Source organism: Toxotes jaculatrix, chromosome 1 (assembly GCF_017976425.1).
Source record: "Toxotes jaculatrix isolate fToxJac2 chromosome 1, fToxJac2.pri, whole genome shotgun sequence".
NCBI lineage: Eukaryota > Metazoa > Chordata > Actinopteri > Toxotidae > Toxotes > Toxotes jaculatrix.
In genome coordinates, this window is record NC_054394.1 from 28,588,568 (window position 1) to 28,607,348 (window position 18,781).

At 42.3% G+C, this 18,781-nt stretch overlaps 1 protein-coding gene across 1 annotated transcript in view; it reads left to right on the top strand.

Moving 5' to 3' along the window:
• Positions 1-12,224, top strand: part of mapk8ip1b (mitogen-activated protein kinase 8 interacting protein 1b) — a 43,647-nt gene extending 31,423 nt beyond the window's left edge. The window contains exons 4-12 of the mRNA XM_041042084.1: positions 1,733-1,814; positions 3,375-4,514; positions 6,856-6,931; positions 8,432-8,604; positions 9,548-9,651; positions 10,073-10,189; positions 10,775-10,845; positions 11,019-11,117; positions 11,701-12,224. Of these exons, the coding sequence (XP_040898018.1) occupies positions 1,733-1,814; positions 3,375-4,514; positions 6,856-6,931; positions 8,432-8,604; positions 9,548-9,651; positions 10,073-10,189; positions 10,775-10,845; positions 11,019-11,117; positions 11,701-11,773 (1,935 nt within the window). The 3' untranslated portion in view covers positions 11,774-12,224. The remainder of the gene's footprint in view (positions 1-1,732; positions 1,815-3,374; positions 4,515-6,855; positions 6,932-8,431; positions 8,605-9,547; positions 9,652-10,072; positions 10,190-10,774; positions 10,846-11,018; positions 11,118-11,700) is intronic.
• The last annotated feature ends 6,557 nt before the right edge of the window (positions 12,225-18,781 follow it).

Genomic DNA, 18,781 nt, shown 5'->3' on the forward strand with positions numbered 1-18,781 from the left:
CTGCTCATGATTTAACAGACAGAGGGACAGACATCCACCTCAGGGAGGATTCCTCCGACGTAATCCGAGTCAGACTCTAATCTCTCATCTGTCTGTGGCAGTTCCTTAAGGGTGTGAGTGAGAGCGAACATGTGATTTGGAAATTGTTCCCACATAATATGCTCTAAGTTGTACCCAAAAAATGGAGTGGAGTTTCAGTCTGGGTTTATCATTTACCGTCATCTTTCAGTTGTAATGCAGAAAATCCAAATCAGGTCAAAGGGTGGAGCTGATGTGTGACGAGCAACAAGCAGCCACCACAGCTGAGTGTCGGGCGCAGACTCCTGTCAGTCAAGGCAAACACTCCCCATAATAATTCCAGTTTATTCCAAGTTTGTTTACAGCAAAAATATCATCAGTCTCCCATTTAGGGAAACATCCAGCACATTTTACAGGTCGACTTCCTGGTTTAGCTGTAAACAAGCCACTGAAATGTTTACAGTCTGTAAGCATGTTTGTGTGTGTGTGTTTTTTTTGCCATTAGCCAAACTCAGATGTCTGGTTGACAAGGTCATGTGCTCTCAGAGTCAGCTCCATGCAGATCTTAGTCATTAATACACACACACACACACACACACATACTATATGAGTCACTGCCCTGGGTGAAGATCTTTCTGTAAAACAAACCTTTGCTCTTCAGATTGATGCTGCCGTCTCCCACCAGCTGATTCACTCGTTACCACGGCAACAGCTCTGCCTTCGCCTGGTACACGTATATGAGAACTGAGTCATGCGGTGGGTGGACAGAGGAGGGAGGACAAATGATCTTATTTTGGGCGATGCGTCGTCGTCACAGGAGTTTCCACTTCTCCTTCCGTCGCTTAAAATCTCCCTTTACCGTCTCAGTGTGTCTCCTCCTCTTATCCGGGGCTGGATATCAAACCTCAGCACTCTTCTGGTACTGACTGGAATGTGTCTGAACCAGTGAGTCAGACGCTGAGCGCTGGCATCGAATGTTGGTCAGATTTGTAACCTGATTTGCAAAGTGCTTCACTGCCCTCTTGGGCTGAAAGTTTCAAATCTGTTGCACCTGTGACAGGGTGTGGTCAGGAGCTGCACCTGTAACCACACTAAACAGTGATGTCACTCTGCACTGACCACAACCTGCAGTCTTTTCCCGAAGAACGTTTGCATTTTCTTTTCTTGCTTATCTGTAGTTATAAAAATAAGTCCAATGAAACAGTTATTGTGATTTGGGTAAAATGACCCTTTAGGAAGAATTTGAAAGAAGGAAAAGGGCATTTGAGGGGTATCATGGTTTCTAGAAAAGACTCTCTCCTCTGTGAACAACTCCCCCAAAACGGTCTAAAGAGACTCCCACTGTTTGTGTGTGTGTGTTCCCAGTAGCTTGGGTAAGAGGTCTGGTTCCCTTTAAATGCAAACCACGGAGCACAGACAAAAGAATCCCTGCCCATTCAACAGAATAAAAGCTTTTTGTGTGTGTGTGTGTGTGTGTGTGTGTGTGTGTGTGTGTGTGTGTGTGTGTGTGTGTGTGTGAGAGGTGATAGAGAAAGAGAGAGAGAGAGAGACAAAAAGTTGTGTACATTTAATCATCAAGGTCCAGAACTCAGTAACCAAACTCCTCTCTCTCTCCCTCTCTCTTCTCTCTATTTCCCTCTGTACTCTCCATCTATTTTTCTTTCTCACCACTTCCTTCCTCTTCTTCTCTTCCTCTTTGTCTGCATTTCCACAGGACACATTAAACAACAACTCATTTGGAAAGAAATACAGCTGGCAGGAGAAAGTTTCAGGCTCGTCCTCGCCTCTAAAAACAGGTGAGTTTCTCTTCCCCGTTACAAAGCTCATATTTTAGTTTACTTACCTGATTTTCTTTCATGGGATGTGCAGACTGAAGAGTGTGTGATTTGCATTGAGTCTGACAGTGTTAAGGCTTGGATTAGCCATGATGTGCTAAGGGTAGCTAGCTGAAGCAATGGTATATACTGTGCATATGCGTGTGTGTATTAGCCAGCTTGGGGCTTAGCTAGCCGGGAGCTGTCGCAGCTCATTGCAGCAGCTCTTTTCAGAGCGCCGTGTGAAAATGAGATGGACCAGACTCAGTGCCGACAAGTCCCCACTGCTGGGAACAGTGATGTATTACTTATTATTTAAATCCTTTTAAAACACACTTTAAGAAAAACCTTCAAAATTCAGGATAAATCATTTGCCTTTTGTGCTTCGTTCAGGTCATGGTGGCAGAATGCAGAGTGGAAGCATTCACACATTATTCTGAGACAGTTACCCCATTGTTGGCCTTGCATTCACACCAAATAAATTAGCATCAAGCCAAATGATGAACTGAAATTAGTTATGTCTGTTAATTATTATTATCTAGCTCAGTTTTGATTAGATTTAATTTTGGATCTTATTTCAGTGGTGAGACACATAAACACTGATCTTTGTGAAGAAAGTTTAACAGAACTTCACAGGATAATGGTAATATAATTAATTACAAGAATGGAAGTACTGATTGTTTAACATTGGAAACGGTGATGTGCCAAGCTTCAAACCTCTAAAGTTTAAGGACATTAACAACATGGGCGTTTCAAAATCCAACACAGATCCTTAAGGACATTTATTTTTATGGCATCTCAAATGCAAGCTTTCCACCATACCTGGAGCCCACCGGTTTATGTTTCCTTTCATTTTCACAGTCGCAAAAATAGTTAGTTGAGTCCTTTTAAAAGCTCCTGACACTAACTGTTCTCAGACTCACTGTGATAAAACCAGCAGATTTATTCATGAACACAGCCAGTGCCATTCAAGGAAGCAAATGACATCATGTGGCCTCACAAATTCCTGCGACTCATTTTAGGTTTGCTTTAAGGAGGCATGTACCAAAATTCTGTTGAAATTGAAATGCAGACCTGTGTCCTCACTACTCCTCAGGTGCCTCGGTGTGTCTAAAACATGCAGGACTCACCTGTCGTTTGCTGCCATGTAGCTTCAAACGTCAGTGTTGCGTCATCCGCAGTGAAAACATCATGACTGGATTTCCTGTCGATGGATTATGACATAACACGTCAATCACCTTCTCTTGGCTGCTCTCTGATTTTGATGAGTAATGGGGATTTAGCTTCATAATCCTGACGTCCGTTACCTAACCATTTCTATTTTTCTCTCTTGTTGTTGGTGCTTTATTTTATCTGTCTGTGCATTCGTTGTCATGTCGTCCTTCGTGTCTGTCTGTTCATTTGCTTGTCGGTCATGTCTGCGTTTCTGCATCATGTATATTTACTCTGTGTGTGTGTCTGGCCTCTGTGCGTGCCTGTGTGTCTGCCTGTGTGCTTGTGCGGCTGTGTGCGTGTTGTTGTTTGCCTCTGCCCTTCCTCCAGGTGAGCTCACCCCTCCACGTGAGCACAGCTGTCTGAGCGACGAGGACAAGGTCCAGGGTGGGGGAGCACAGACCAAAGACCGAGGGACCTCCACTGACGCACCCTGCAGACACAGCCACACCTCCGGACACTCGCACGGCTCATCTACAGCAGCTGTGACGCGCTCCAAGCTTCAGGAGAAGCCACCCGCACCCCCACCTCCACAGAACTACACACCAGCTCCCCTATATCCAGCGGCGAAAGCAGATGGCGGTGGACACCATCGGGAGAGGATCCGCTACCACACGGACGTTCGCCTAGAGCCCACAGAGGAGATCTATCTGACTCCTGTGCAGCGATCAGCTGACCCCCTAGAACCCCCTAACGTGCAGGACCGGCCTTTCCTCTCACAGCAGACTGAGCAGGGCCGCATGTCCATCAGCTCCGACACTGAGGGCCCGCCTCCTTACCAGCCCCTCCCAGATCGGACAAACCCCTCCATCTATGAGGAGGACGAGGTCTACATCCCTCCACCTTCATATGCTTCCTGCGTAGAGTCCCTCATCACACCACCCAGCATGGCTCTCTCAGCTCGTTCCTCCCATGCTCTGGACCTCAGCTTGAAGGGGGTAGGAACGGGGGCCGGGGCTATGCTGAGAGCCGGGTCATCGGTGGAGTATGTGGACGCTACAGACGAAAGTTACTGTGGAGAGGATGAGGATGTGGACAGGATAATAATGGACGGAAGGATGAGGAAGGGGGGAGGAAAGGGTGATGGCGGCGGCAGCAGCAGAGCCGCCCCGCCCAGGACTTCCATGAGCTCGGAGGCCAGCGGCCTTTCATATGACTCGGTCAAATACACGCTGGTGGTGGACGAGCATGCTCAGCTCGAGCTGGTCAGTCTGCGGCAGTGTTACCAAGGCTACAGTGACGACAGCGACTCGGCAACTGTCTATGACAACTGCGTCTCCTCCCCCTACGAGTCGGCCATCGGGGAGGAGTACGAGGAGGAAGATGAGGAGGAGGAGGACGGGGCCCGGATAGGAGGAGTAAGACGAGAGGCCACAGCTTGTCTGTCTGAAGACTCCACTCCAGAAGCAGACCTGCACTTCTCCAAGAAGTTCCTCAATGTCTTCATGAACGGACGCTCTCGCTCCTCCAGTAAGTCGTTGCTATGATAACGCTGGGTTCTCCACAGCAGTATTATGATTATGATTTTTGCCATTTGGTCATTTTTGTTTTTTAATTATAAAACTAAAAAAAGAGACGGGGAGAAAAACATGAATCCAAATCTTCTCTCTGAGTTTGTTGGCAAGATCAAGAGAATAATCATAAGTGCAAGTGATGAGAATGGGAAGAGTTTGGGTTTGGTTTCATTTTCCTTCTGTACCTACAAAGACATGCAAACGAATGCACTCCCTCTGGTTTATGTATGGGGTAGCCTCATAAAGCGTCCCTTGCATTTACCTCTGAGACTTGATTTTTATTTCATTTTGAAAATATGTGCCTAGATCCAAAGCTTTAATTTCCCCCTAAAATGATGGGTCAAACAGCCTGCAAGCGCATGGGCAGTGCAGGCTGTTGTTCTGTGTAATTCCCTTTAAACATACAGTGACACAGCAGTGAATGCTGTCTCGCCGAGTTGGCAGTGTGGCAGAAAAGGCTTAAAGTGATGTGGCCGATGAAGCGGAGCCACAGAGATATTCAGGAGCTGAAATATTCTCGTGCAGCACAGATCATTGTCCACATGACTGGTTGGACATGGTTACCTTCTACAGGACAACAGCACTGAGTTAGATTTCACTTTATGAAAATGCTAAAACTGGAAGATTTGATTTTAACTAAATGTTTTGCAAGCAGTACTGATCAATAATGTTCTATTATTGAGGAAAAGTTTTTAAAATGTTTGTTTTGTCATGCCAGTGATCAAAAGATGAACATTAGTTTGTCTGACCATGTGATTTACTTGAAAGTTGTACTAATTTAGGCCATATCACCCAGCTCAGCTTGCAAAGTCTCGTAAATGAAAGCTCCAATTTTTGCTGCTTTGTTGATATCGTTATCAGGACTCTGACAGCAGCACGTTCAGGGCAGAAACCCAGCTGGACACTTAAATGGCCTGCTGGGTGAAGGGGACACTGAGCCAAAACCAGTTTGCAGTTTCATGGATTTGCTTCCAGCCCCTCTCTTTTCTTCTGCTGTCCAAACCAATCATACTCACAAACAAGTTCTGAGCCCTTTTTCTAGGCATTAATACAATGGCAGCCCTATAGAGGGCATTTGGAAGCACTGAGGAAGAAAAAAGCAATGACACAGGCAGTGAGTGGGTATATAAATAATATTTTTCTGTATTGTTATTCAGTTAAATCTGCAAAACATTTTGTCACCATCTGTATTACAGCTTCATTTTGTGTGATGACACTGTTGGCTGTCTTCTTTAGTGCTCTTTAGCAAAACAATCATAGGGACTTTAACTTAAAAGACTAAAGAGGCATGGAGACAGGATAAAAAAAAACACTTTGCTGGTGTGTACATGTGTGATAAAGGTGTAGGCAAGAAGATGAAATACAATCCAAGATATCTGGTGTAAGTATTGAGTTCAGAGGCTTGTCTAAACTGTCCACAGCAGTTTGTAAAACTAACAGAGCAGTTTTGGGGCAATTTTGGAAAGTTATGATGGCGAAAATAATTTTATCCTCTGTCTTTTGATTGTTGGGGAATCAGCCGAGATATGTAACTCATGAGGAGGCTGAGTTTTTTTTTTTTTTGACAGTGCAAATGTCCAACAGAACATTGTCTAAGAACCTTATGGGACTAAAAAGGCTGGCAGAAACATCAATGAGCCACCAAAATTAGAGATCATCTGGAGACTTTGTCCATGTGCTTAGAGAAACAGCTTCTAGTTCCTACTCAGTTCCCAGTTGCTTTCCCAAACTGTATCTTTGTCCTCTGTCAGTGGAAAAGATGGAGGATTGTTGGACTTGCTCTCATTAGGTCTACTGTCACCTCAGGAAAAGAATGGGAAATATCAACAGGCATACACTGGCCCACGTTGCAGCATGTATGTGAATGTAAAGCAACCAGCGGTAATGAGCAGAAGGGAGGATTCATGTGAAAGAGACAGAGAACGATAGATTTGACTATAATGCAAGCGTGGTCATTTCCTCTAATAGTCCTCGCTGTCCTCTTGGACGCCGTCCATGTGTTTTACAGACTCATTAGAAACACCACAGCAGTTTATCTGAGTAGTGCAGGAGGGGGTAAGTGATGTCTCAGGGGAATGTAGGTAGAAATACACAGTAATCATCTGTTTCACGCCTAATTAGAGTGTGATTCATCTGCTTTACAGTACACACCATGTCTGTTTGTCAGTGATGGACTTTTGTTGTAATGGGACGTTGTCATTAATCTGTTTGCCAGCCTGTTACAGAGACTGAAACTACACTTTGTTTATTTTTCATTGCCCTCGTGTCTATTCTTTTTTTTTTTCTCGGTATTCAAGGTGCAGAGTCCTTTGGCTTATTCTCGTGTGTCATAAATGGAGAGGAGCGGGATCAGAGCCACAGAGCCGTCTACAGGTGAGGAAGAACTACATCACTGTCATCCTCACCATCACTACTATCCACATCCTCAGACCTACGTGCATACTAAATATTGCATAACACGAAGGAAGAGCATTAACTAATTTAAACATGAATGGTTTAAATACCCATCTTCCATAAGACAGGTTGTAAACAAGTATACAGCTCAGCCCAGTTGTCGAAACGTGGCTATTTAAGAGATGAATTACCAATGAAATGTCACAGAATTTTCAGTTTCTGAATTAGATAATATGTCTCCGGAGTCATAAAGCCTGGCCTGAATATTCATTTGTCTTCTCCTGTCAGACTTCTTTTTAGCAATGCTTCTGCCTTCTCAGAAATTAATTGAACTACCATTAAACTCATCCTTTGCACTAGTTTGTAACTACCAAACCACCAGACATAATGGCTCCACATTAAAGACGTTTAATGGGGGAAATGTGGTTGTGAAAGGTTTTATCTAAATGTGTTATTAGCGATAAATCAATAGTGATTAAGAACAGAGTTTGGTGGGTTAAACCATTTACATGTCTGATCATCTGGCCAATGTGGAAACGTCCCAAGATCTTAGAAATGAAGTCAGTGAGCAAACCCTTTCCATAACTGACAACTATGATAGCCAGGAGTATTCCTGTAGTGACAGTCATGTATTTAAAAAAAAAAAAAAAAAAAAGTGGAATTTTCCTTCAACATGCTCAGCTTCATCTCCCATCACTTCTTTCTGTAGCTGTTGGAGCAGAAAACACTCAGTTTCTGCTTGTTTCCTCAGTAACGGTCTCACTCCAGTCGGCAACATGGACGACTTAAAAAACAGCTGCTGTTGAAAACCTCGGGCTGATAAATGTATGGGGGAGGGGGGCAAAAAGAACAGCAGTGCAGTCATGTGAATAGCAGCATCTCTGTGCATGAACAGATCATGTGATGATGCAGGACGTTATCCATGCATAGCTGAAAGCAGGGGACTTAAAACAGTGCCTCTTTAATGAAATGGATTTATAGTTTATATGTGTACAATGCATAATTCTGTATTTCTGTATCTACAGCCTTTAGCGTTAGACCTGGCTCGGTTATATCATTTCTTTGGTCTTTGACCGTCTCACGTAAACTCAAGAATGTATGCTGGTCTGTTTTCTGGTTTAATTTTCTATGAAACGCTGACACTGGAAAACCGCGTTCTGAGTGTGAGCATGCAGCCTGTAGGCTTGAGGGAGACAACAGCTGTTGGATTCACAAATGCCCTTTACCATTTGTGACCAATTTAATCGACTTCTGGAAGCTGCGTGCTACAAACTGCTAACTCTGCTAACAACAAAAGAGTTTTACCATGTTTTGATGAAAATATAAGAACCTGTAACACATGACTACAAAGTGCACGGAAAGAGACAGACAACCCGAGATACAAGTCATGGTGTAGATACTGTGTACGGAGGCGATTCAGCTCATAAAAAGCCTGTGAGGCTCCTCAGATCCCCTACATAACTAAATCCGTCTCAACAGGTTTGTCCCTCGACATGACGATGAGTTGGAGCTGGAGGTGGATGATCCGTTGCTGGTGGAGGTCCAGGCGGAGGATTACTGGTACGAGGGCTACAACATGCGAACCGGTGCCCGTGGGATCTTCCCTGCTTACTACGCTATAGAAGTGACCAAGGACACAGAGAGCTACAAAGGTACTGACCCTGTCGGCAGACACGCTGAAATTCCTTCTTTAGGTTATGGTTTGAAACGTATTGAAACTGTGCACAAGAGGATGAGTCAGCATTGTTGTTTGGTTTCAAAATGTAGAAATGTATCATGATTAGACCAGAAATTGTGATAGTAGTGATCAAACTTCCTCCCGCTCCATTTAAGCTGGTCCTTGTTCCTCAGAGCGTTTCTTCCGTATTCTTCTCAGCAGTGTTTCATTAACAGGCTGTGATAAATAAGCACCTACAACTGTAGTGGCACGTAAAAATTTGAATACCTAATTTCAACAAAGATAACACAATTATTTTGTTAGGATTCAGCTGGAGCTGTAGTTTAAAGCTAACAAAAATTATCCAGAAACCAAATAAGCAAATAATAAACTTTATAAGCCTTTCTATTGTACATTTTTGTTTTTTTCACCTTCACGCAGAAGCTCAGTGATGCTTCTCTGAGTCATGTCATGCCTGTGAAGCTGAAAGTGATCTAAATTTAGAAGCCATTTATATTCAGAACATTTTTTGTAAAGAAGAAAAAGGACAGAATGAGTCCACCACAATATTTTGGCTGTTCTGCAGTCAGTTGTACAATTTACAATTTGCTAGGTTCAGTTTCCAGCATCAGCACCTCTGGTTTTGTTGTGCTTTTTCACAGTCAGTGATGTTTGTGGGTGGGTTAGGGCTAGTTTATGTCCTACTGATCACACTGCTCTCTCTCAGGTGTAAGCAGCTGGTGACAAGGAAAATGAATTGATTAAACAGGCGTAAAAAGACAAAGTAAAGGCAGAGTTGCAGATAGATTATGTCAAGACATCTATGTGTAGACAGTCATAGTGGAGAAGAAACAAACTGGGAAAGTACTGATGCTGTGGAGAAAGAAAAACTATATATTAAGACGCTTATTCTATAATTTTGCTTCTTTCCTGTGCAGTGAAGAGCAGTGAGTGGATGGACAGATACCGGCTGAAGTTCCTGGGCTCGGTCCAAGTGCCCTACCACAAAGGAAATGATGTTCTGTGTGCTGCTATGCAGAAGGTACAAGGCCCACGTCCTGTACATGTGTGTGTGATTGAGGGTGTAAAGAAATTTACTACTATAGCAGTTAAACGCCACCTCGGCTTTTGTCCCAGAAAACTTCGGTGTGATATGTGGCATACAGTAAAATAAGTAATGAAATCATGAAATAATTTTCCCAGCGTGCAACACACAACAAAAATAAAGGAAGTACTTGCACTTGGCAACATCTCAAAGAATAAACAGTGTTATTTTAGCTTTCTGTGAAGTTTTCAAACTCTCCAAAATCGCCGTCTGAGCAAATTCCAATATAGAGCTCTGTCAACATAGTTCAAAATTTAGTTTTACTTTTATATTACCATCTAGTACAGAACTAGGTTACAAAAGTCCCGTTTTAAGAGTTTTGAGCTGTTTACATTCACCTTCTACATTTGTTTTACAGATTGCCACCAACAGACGGATGACAGTCAAGTACAACCCGCCTTCCTCCTGCATCCTGGAGATCAGTGTGAAAGGCATCAAGCTTGCAGTTCAAGAGGACTATTATGCTTGTGACAGAGTAAGAAACTTTCTGTCATATGCAAAGTGAATTAAGTGCAGGTCATCTTCACGCAAGGATCCCATTGAACAATTGAGGCACGTCGCCCCCATGTGGCTGACAGTGGACACTGCAAATAAGGATGTTAGGAGACACCAGGGAAGTGTTTTCTAAAAGGGATCTAACATAAGTATTTACAATTTGAGCACTTTTAAACTTTTTGTTAACATTTCAGAGAGAAACACCGCACCATACGAGAAATGCAGCTGAAAGTGCCTTACAATAAAGAAATGTGCGTCACATGACCTTATCTCTGCAATCTGTTACCTGGACAAGCTACAACATTAAAATGCTTTAAGAACTTCAGTAATAGTAATGCATTAGTAAGTGTCCAATAATACAGTGCTCTGAAAGGCATTATATTATTATATTATGACATTCTGCATAATCAGTATGTTTACTTGAATTAGATGTAGACTAATTTTGAGTTTATTGATTAATTTTTTTTTTAAGCAACAGGTAAGAGTAAAACTGATTTTTGGTAGCTGTATGGCAAACGGTCTTTTTGATGTTAATCAAAGACATTTATTCTGCTCGTTTTCACAGAGTAATGAGTGCAGTCACTTCTTCCAGTTAAAGAACGTCTCCTTCTGCGGCTATCACCCCAAAAACAGCAAGTAAGTAAAAGGCAGAAAGAATGAAGCACTGCTTTCAGTCAGCGACTGCCACGTTGAAAACAAACAAATCATTATTATTACTGACTGGACAATTAATCAGTTCAATGAACATGCTATCCACGCTGAGCTCCCTCAACTGTGGGCCTTATCAGTTTTCTCCATCTTCTCTGCAGGTATTTTGGTTTCATTACGAAACACCCAGCAGACCAGAGATTTGCCTGCCACGTGTTTGTGTCTGAAAACTCCACTAAACCTCTCGCAGAATCAGTAGGGTGAGTTGAACTGATTGTCTCTTAGTTTTTCAATAATCATTCTCTGCAAGGAGCAGGTTTGCGCATTTGCTTCATCTTTGCTGACACAAACAGACGGATACTCTGCTCCAATCAGGACATGGCTTTAATGTGATGAGAAAGAACTGATCTGGCATAGATGTAGATCACAGATTTATTCTTAACAATAGCCCTGTGCTAAAAGTGGCTGTGAATGATTTGAAAAACAATTCAAAGACTTAATTCAAAGGTTTTGCAAGTAATTTTTCAACGTTTCATCATTTTATCATGAACTACTCACATGTATGTAAAAACATGTGGGAGATGCAACTCATGATTGTCTACATTTTCATGCAGATCTTTTAACTACTTGGTTGTGCATCAGTGTTTTCTGGCTGTACACAGCATTACAGCCTCCAAAATAAGCAGGAGAGATCAGGTTACTGCCTACAGTTACTGTAAGACTAACTGCATCCAGAATCCCACTGGACAGACCAAGATGAATGAGGAAGAAGACACAAGGGTGTACGCTTTTAAGTGAAGTCTGGAAAAGACTTTTATGTATGTATGTGTTTTTGTTTTCCAGGAAAGCCTTCCAGTTGTACTACAAAGAGTTTGTGGAGTTCTCGTGCCCTACAGAGGACATCTACCTGGAGTAGCACTGCCCAGCCTTCAACCACAGCACTGTACAGTACACTGTATCATAACATAATGTTGCATGAAGGACAGACATATCTAAATTGAAATAAATAAACAAAATAAAAACTAACACATCTGACAAACAAGCAGGAAAAGAAGGATCAGGTGTCGGAACGGTGGTGAAACCTTTGCGCAACATGAAGAGATGAAAATGTGCCAAAGGTGATGTGTATTGAAAAAGGAAAATATGCAAAATGGAGTCAGTGATGAGACAGTGATCGCAGACTGTCAGTGGAAAGCACAAAAATTGTATCACCGCAGCCTTGGCAGCGCTAGTTAGCCTGTAGCATTGTCTCAGCAGGTGCAACACTGAAAGCCCAGGAGCCGTACTGGACTACTGCACTACCGTTGTATTTTACAAAAGAAAAACAGCGGCTGAGATTTGGAAAAATAAACACATAGTGAATTTGCTTTGACTTCAAATATTTACAGTCTGAGAACGAGGTGAAATGTATATTTACTAAATGACATCCTCACACTGAAAATGTACTCTCAAGTGAAACAAAAATCCATGTAGGAACAGTGAATTTTTTCCTTTTAGCAGCACACCAATTATAGAGGTGATTCACATTGTTCAAAATCCACCCTATAACACTGTTAAACCAGCTCATGGTGACGTTCTTTGCATTTTGGGGTCCTTTCAGATATTTAGCATTCTGTGCCAAACCTGATTGTCAAATCCAGGCATTCTCATCAGCTGATTGACAGCAGAAAATATTGTAGCCGCCTGGAAGATCAAAGGAAAACAACAGGTTTTGGTGTCCGTAGGACTCTCTACACATGATATGCTGTATGAGCTGTGCACACTAGGTGGGGCTCAGAGTGCAGTACAGAGGCACAAGTGCAGCGAAGGTCTGTATAAACATCGCTTATGTGAGCTGAGTAATGAGTAAGAGTCAGGAAATTAACAAAAACAAAACCACCCTAGCAAAGACCACAAAGCTGGGTAAGGGCCTGATTAGAACTGAAACGGTTAGTCAAATAAGAGAAGAAAAAATACACTACAGAGATCAGTTTCTACATCCAAAAGGACAAGCGGCAGACAGTGCAATCCTACACTGAGGGAAATTCTGGGAAATGCAAGTAATCACTAAATGTAGTTACAGAAGAAACGGTGGTGCAGAATGAATCACAAAGAACTCCTGAAATGCAAAGAGCAAAACAAAAACAAAACCAGTTTGCGGGTGTGTGTGTGGATTTTTCCTTTCAAACTTTTTAGAGGCTTCTACTGGTACTGTAGTGCTCAGCTAAACAGACCCCCCCCCACCACCACCACTTGCCCAGTGAAGGCCTTAGCCCTAATTCCCAGTCTGATGCCAGACGCACACTGTTTGTTTACTGTGTGTTCTAACACGGTATGAAATCAGCAACAAAGATGTCTGAAAACATCTGGGTTGGGCTCTGTGGTGGCACAAGATGTGGGCCGACATACAGAATATCCTTCGTGTGGTGTTCTAGAAACTTGCTCCTTGTAGTTTCCACATCAGAAATGTTAAATGCTCTCAGTGTGGTAATGATAAGATAATAACGATAAGGCTGATCCTCACAGCAGTAGGTACAGGTGCTGACAAGGGAGCAAAAGCAAAACTCTGGTGTCTTCGGATCTTCACTAGTAGTGCCTCTTTCTCATCAGATCATTGTGACCTTCCTCAGTGAACATTATCACGGCGTTTTAAGGGATTGCCATTGCGTGTGTGTTGAGTTTAAGAGTTTCATGCAGAATGAGATGTAGGATTACGTTTGGTGGAAGTGGCACTTTTCCCCCCACTGCATTAAATGTGCTGTTCTGTACCTGTGCTGTTAAAGTCCAGTTTTTCCTGCCGTATTTGTTTCAGAACATGCAGGCTACAGTGAAACTGTGCTAATACAGAGCCTTTATATCTGTCACCCGAGAGTAAGAAGTTAGACAAGACAGAAAGACTCAGGTCAAACCAAGAAAACTCTCTAAGCAACGGTCTGTGTGACCAGTGTGGACAACACATTCAAGAAATGATGCATGTTTATGTTAGAGACAACCAACTCTCGCCCATTAGCTGTCTGCTAACAGTTACCAAACCAACCCTGCTAATTATACAGTAGCAAAGCTGTAGACATGGGATTGTCACACACACAAAAAATGAAGACTTGGACTTTAACTGCTATAAAACTTAATTTACCGGAGAGGATTCAAGTTCTGACCCGCTACAATCCTCGAATGTTAACAAACAGATAGCGACGACCAGACTTCAGGCCAGGCACTGTGACACTGTTAGCACAGCTTTGACAGGAAAATGGAAAATATCATTAAAAGCCATAATGACATTTTATTGGTCAGCATCTCATCTGAACTTACAGTTTGCTCAGAAAGACCTGACTACAGACCACAGGCTTTATTGATTAGTCGTATATCACCTTGAATCATCCTGCGTCCAGCACAGGTACAGCACAGTTGTTCTGCAGTGAAAAGCAAACAGAAAGTGTGCTTTCTACATCGTTTATCACTAACATTGATCTGATTTGTAACAGATTATATAACGTGATCTATATTTAACAGAAGATAAAATGTCTGTAAAAGAAAGATTAATTATTGAAGGATGTAGAAAAACTGTCAATCCCAGCCATGTCACCAAAAAAAAAAAAGACTTGAACAAAATAAAAAAGTTGTCTGCTGTTGCTAATCAAAGCCACTGCATTCGCATCAAGATATCAACACTGACTTTTATATGAGTTCCCTTCTCAAGAGCCAATCAGGTGGACAGAAGAAAACGTGCTGTCGTGGGGGCTACACAAAGGGTGTACAGACATGCCATATATAAATAAATAATTTAATATCTGTAATTATAAATATGACATTGTATTGATTCAACATGTAGTATGTGAAATTTCTCTTTATTTTGGAATTTTTTTAGGTGTGAATTATTCTTTATTTAAAAATTTTAATGCAGATCTCACGGTGTCCTGTCATTATTTTGTTGGTGTTTAAGTATGGCCGTGCACACATGCACACACATACTAAGCCGTCTACTGTCTTCTCATTACTTTTAGTCTTGCCACCCTTCCCCTCTTCTTTCTCTTTCTCTCTCTCTCTCTCCTCCTTTTGTTCTGTATCAAAATCCTTCTTGTGTTACTTGTAGTAATTCTCTGCATCGTTCCTATCAGTGTAAACAAATCCCTAGAACCCTATATGCAGTTCATATTACTTGGTAGAGTCATGGGATTGTTTGCAACTCATTTAATCAGGCGACTGCTCATGCTGCTGACAAACTTCCACTGTAGCGATGCTGCTGCTGCTGCATCCCTAAATCTCAACGATTCAGACCGTGAATAAAATTCATTGTATAGTTATACTTGCTTGTGAGCAATAGAGTATCTCTTAAAGTCACTCACTGCTTAAGTACAGTGGTACAGCTAACAACCCCCACATACAAACCATATCTCCGGGAAACTGATGAACATAACCCTCACTCTGCTGTCCTTTCAGGACCTGATATTGGGCCGAGGCTGGAGAAACATCCTTACCCCACACAGGGGCCAGGCCGACCTGCACGAAAAGAGGTGGTGGGAAAACAAATGAGGACACAATGGTCGAAAAGGTATAATCATACTGACCTGCATGGCAGAACGACCCCGTCTGATCCGACTAAAACCACCTCTGCAGGACCCCTGGATGGAACGACCTCGGTCCTTGAACGTAACGCAGATGCAGTGTTGGCTGAGGCTGGAGGTGCGCTGGCCTCCAACCACCAGTTGGGGGCCATGTGCCTCCCAAACCAGCATAAAGCTAGAAAATGGAGGAAAATCTTGGACTGGCATTTTAAAGGAAAAAATCCATTTGGTTTCTAGGGGATTCTAACCTTAACTGTATAACACCACCATACGCCAATAGAGATATTCAAATCGATAGTTACATTGGGGCCGCTTTCTATCACTTTCAGCAGATCCTGGAGAAGACACCTGAGCATCCCTCTATCACGTTGGTGGTGCTCTCAGTTCGGATTAATAATAGAGACCAAGATCCCTACAAGACCTCGATTAAACACCTCCGTCTCCTATACAGGAGGGCTCAGTCTGTCTTCCCCACCGCTAACATTGTTTTTCCTTTGATTAACTAAAAAACAGCAGGACAACCTTAACATCATTAACAACTTTATTTTCAGCCACCTTCCCTTCCTGACACTGTTACCGGTCAGCCAATTCTCCACGTCATCAGATAACATTCACAGGGCGCAGGAAACAGCTAGAAGCATCTTTAAACTGTGGTGCTAAATGCTAAATAAGCATTTAATGTGAACAGCATTTATGTGCTCATGACTGAGCACATATCAAAGATTTTAACAGCTGTTGAATGACTGCTTTTATTGCCTCTGGGCTCATTTAACTTATTTGTTTATTGGAAAGGGAAAGGAGGATCAGAACAACAGCACACTGGTGCTACAGGGGAGAGAGAGAGAGAGAGAGAGAGAGAGAGAGAGAGAGACTGACTCTAAAACTAAATGTTACAAAGAAAAAGTGAAGAATTTATTTTCTAGTTTCTTAACTCATTTCTCTTTAACACATGACAGAAATGATGAGAGTCGCAGCTGAACCACAAGCTCTAACAAAAGGTGTGATGCTTGTCAACTTGTTCCAACCCACAAGTATGCAGTACTCAGGTAATAATGTAGTGGATGGGAACGACTGAAACTGTTCTACAGTGATCCACTACTTGAACAATAAAAAAAACAAATGTGAGCCAGGGACACAAAGTTCCCCACTTCCCGCGCCCTTGTTCATCTTCATCTTCAAACTTCTGCCAAAGTGCTCAAAACCAACGCTGTGGTAGTTCCCACTACAGCAGGTTACTACAGCACCACATTTTTCCATGACAACACTGTCACAACAGGTAACGATTATGCACAAAACCCCAAGCAGCTCATGAACTCATGGCACACAGATTAGTCACGCACACTATTAGTGTGACAGTAGATAGTCAAGATCCACAGACCTGGGCAGTGCTGCACACACATGGTGGATATGACTTAAGCATTTCTAATATCATTGCAGAATTAGAAATGCTAATGGTTATTTATATGTTTTTTTTAACCTTCTAGGGAAGATCAGGTCTGTTTTGGGGGCATTAAGCCTCTCTGACTCTTCTGTAATTCTAACGCTGGTTCAGATCACATACTTCGTTAATAAACCTAATAGCCTATGTGGTTTACATGCATACATTTCAGTGTAGTTCTGCTTTTTGTTAAGATACAAATGGTGGAAGTTACTGTAGGTGAGTGAAAAATTATGGATGGCTCAAAGAGATAACGCGATTTTATGGCCACAAAATTATCTGGCAAGAGTCAACATAAATACAGGTTTATGACAGCAACTGTGTGATCTCTCTCATTGCCACCATGGAAACACTTTGAATAGGCCTGGGAGTATAACATTTGAGGCTTAAAATCACCCGTTCACCTGTTAGTTATACCTATCCCAGCTGAAACTAGGCAAGAGGCAGGATACAACGGACTCTAAATCTCCCTCTGCAGCTTCAGCCATTATGTTATGCCTACAACTCATCAAACAGTTTTGACAGGGCACTGCTACCCAATAACAGCAAGCCACAGCAAACAATCACCCTCTCTGAACTTTGCGAAGGAAGCTAACTGCACATGCACCAAATAATAAATAACACTGATAAATCTGCAAAAATGTGGGCACAGGCTTGGTGATCATTTGTTCCTTCAGACTTTTAATTAAAACAAAGAAATCAAACATGGCCAGGTTGGGGATAATATCACATTATAGACAATAGTTATAAATTACAACATTACAGATAATATGGAGGCTTTTTTCCATAGCATTGTCCTAAAAGGCCTAAAAAAATGAACAAACAGGAAGTAAAGGTTGTTTTTTTTTCCAGTTTTTATTTTAACATGCTATTATTTTTGTTGGCATCAATTTCCCTCGCAGGGCCGATCAGTTTCATTTCTCTGCATCCAGAGCTGTTATGTTCAGTAATATTCATCCTCCAGATGAGGCTGATAAGGATTTTCAGTATCAGCTGGCAAAGGAGGAAGATGGGGCCTCTCACCATAATCTGTAGCAACACAGTGGCACAATCAGATGGATGGAAAGTGTCCAACCATTGCTTTAGCCACACTGCCCTGCCTATTTCATTAGAACTACTTTTTTTCAGTGTTTGACTTGCAAAGCACTTGGTACCTTGTTTGGAAAAGCTCATTGTACGGTATAATTAAACTTTATGACTGGCTGAGAAACTTTAACAAACTTCTGTGTGCTTGTCTTACCTCCAGTTAGGCTGACACGTTGTTTGAAGAGGCCAGGGTCAAAGAGCAGCTCCAACTCTGCTTCACATTCATCAGCTCCGCTCGAAGAAGACACAGCACTAGATGAAAATACAGTGACAGCAGCAGCATCATCACCCACTGCAGTGGTGGGAGTTTCTACACTTGCAAAGGACACAGTCCAGGGCACTCCAGAGGATGCTGCTGCTCCACAATCAATGTTAGCAATCTCATAAAAACATCACCACTCTGGACATTATTTAACTTTTACTGATTGAACTAATGCAGTACTGGAATTTATGTAAAAAGGAAAAACAACTCAGTGAAACAGGTTTTTGTCCCATCCTTCACGCCCAACGCTCCCACCCCACCCACCCTCTCCCCTTCAGAATGGTCATACAAACAACTTCTTGTGTGGCTAACAGCAGGTCAGTGTTCACATATAACGCTAAAAAGGTCATGCAAAACGTGCAAAAATCGCATCAGCAGTTATATCCTCTGGACATTGGAGGACTGTGTTGCCAGTCGACCTACCTGCTCAGCACAGGTGCAGATAGACCTCCACCAATCACAAGAAAGATAAGAATGAGGAGAGCTAACATCTCTTTACCGATTGTGTCTGTCTATGTTGTTAACAGAGCACCTAGAATATCAAATGCATCAAATCACAACAAAAATAATCAGATTCTAGAATGAGTTATTACATTG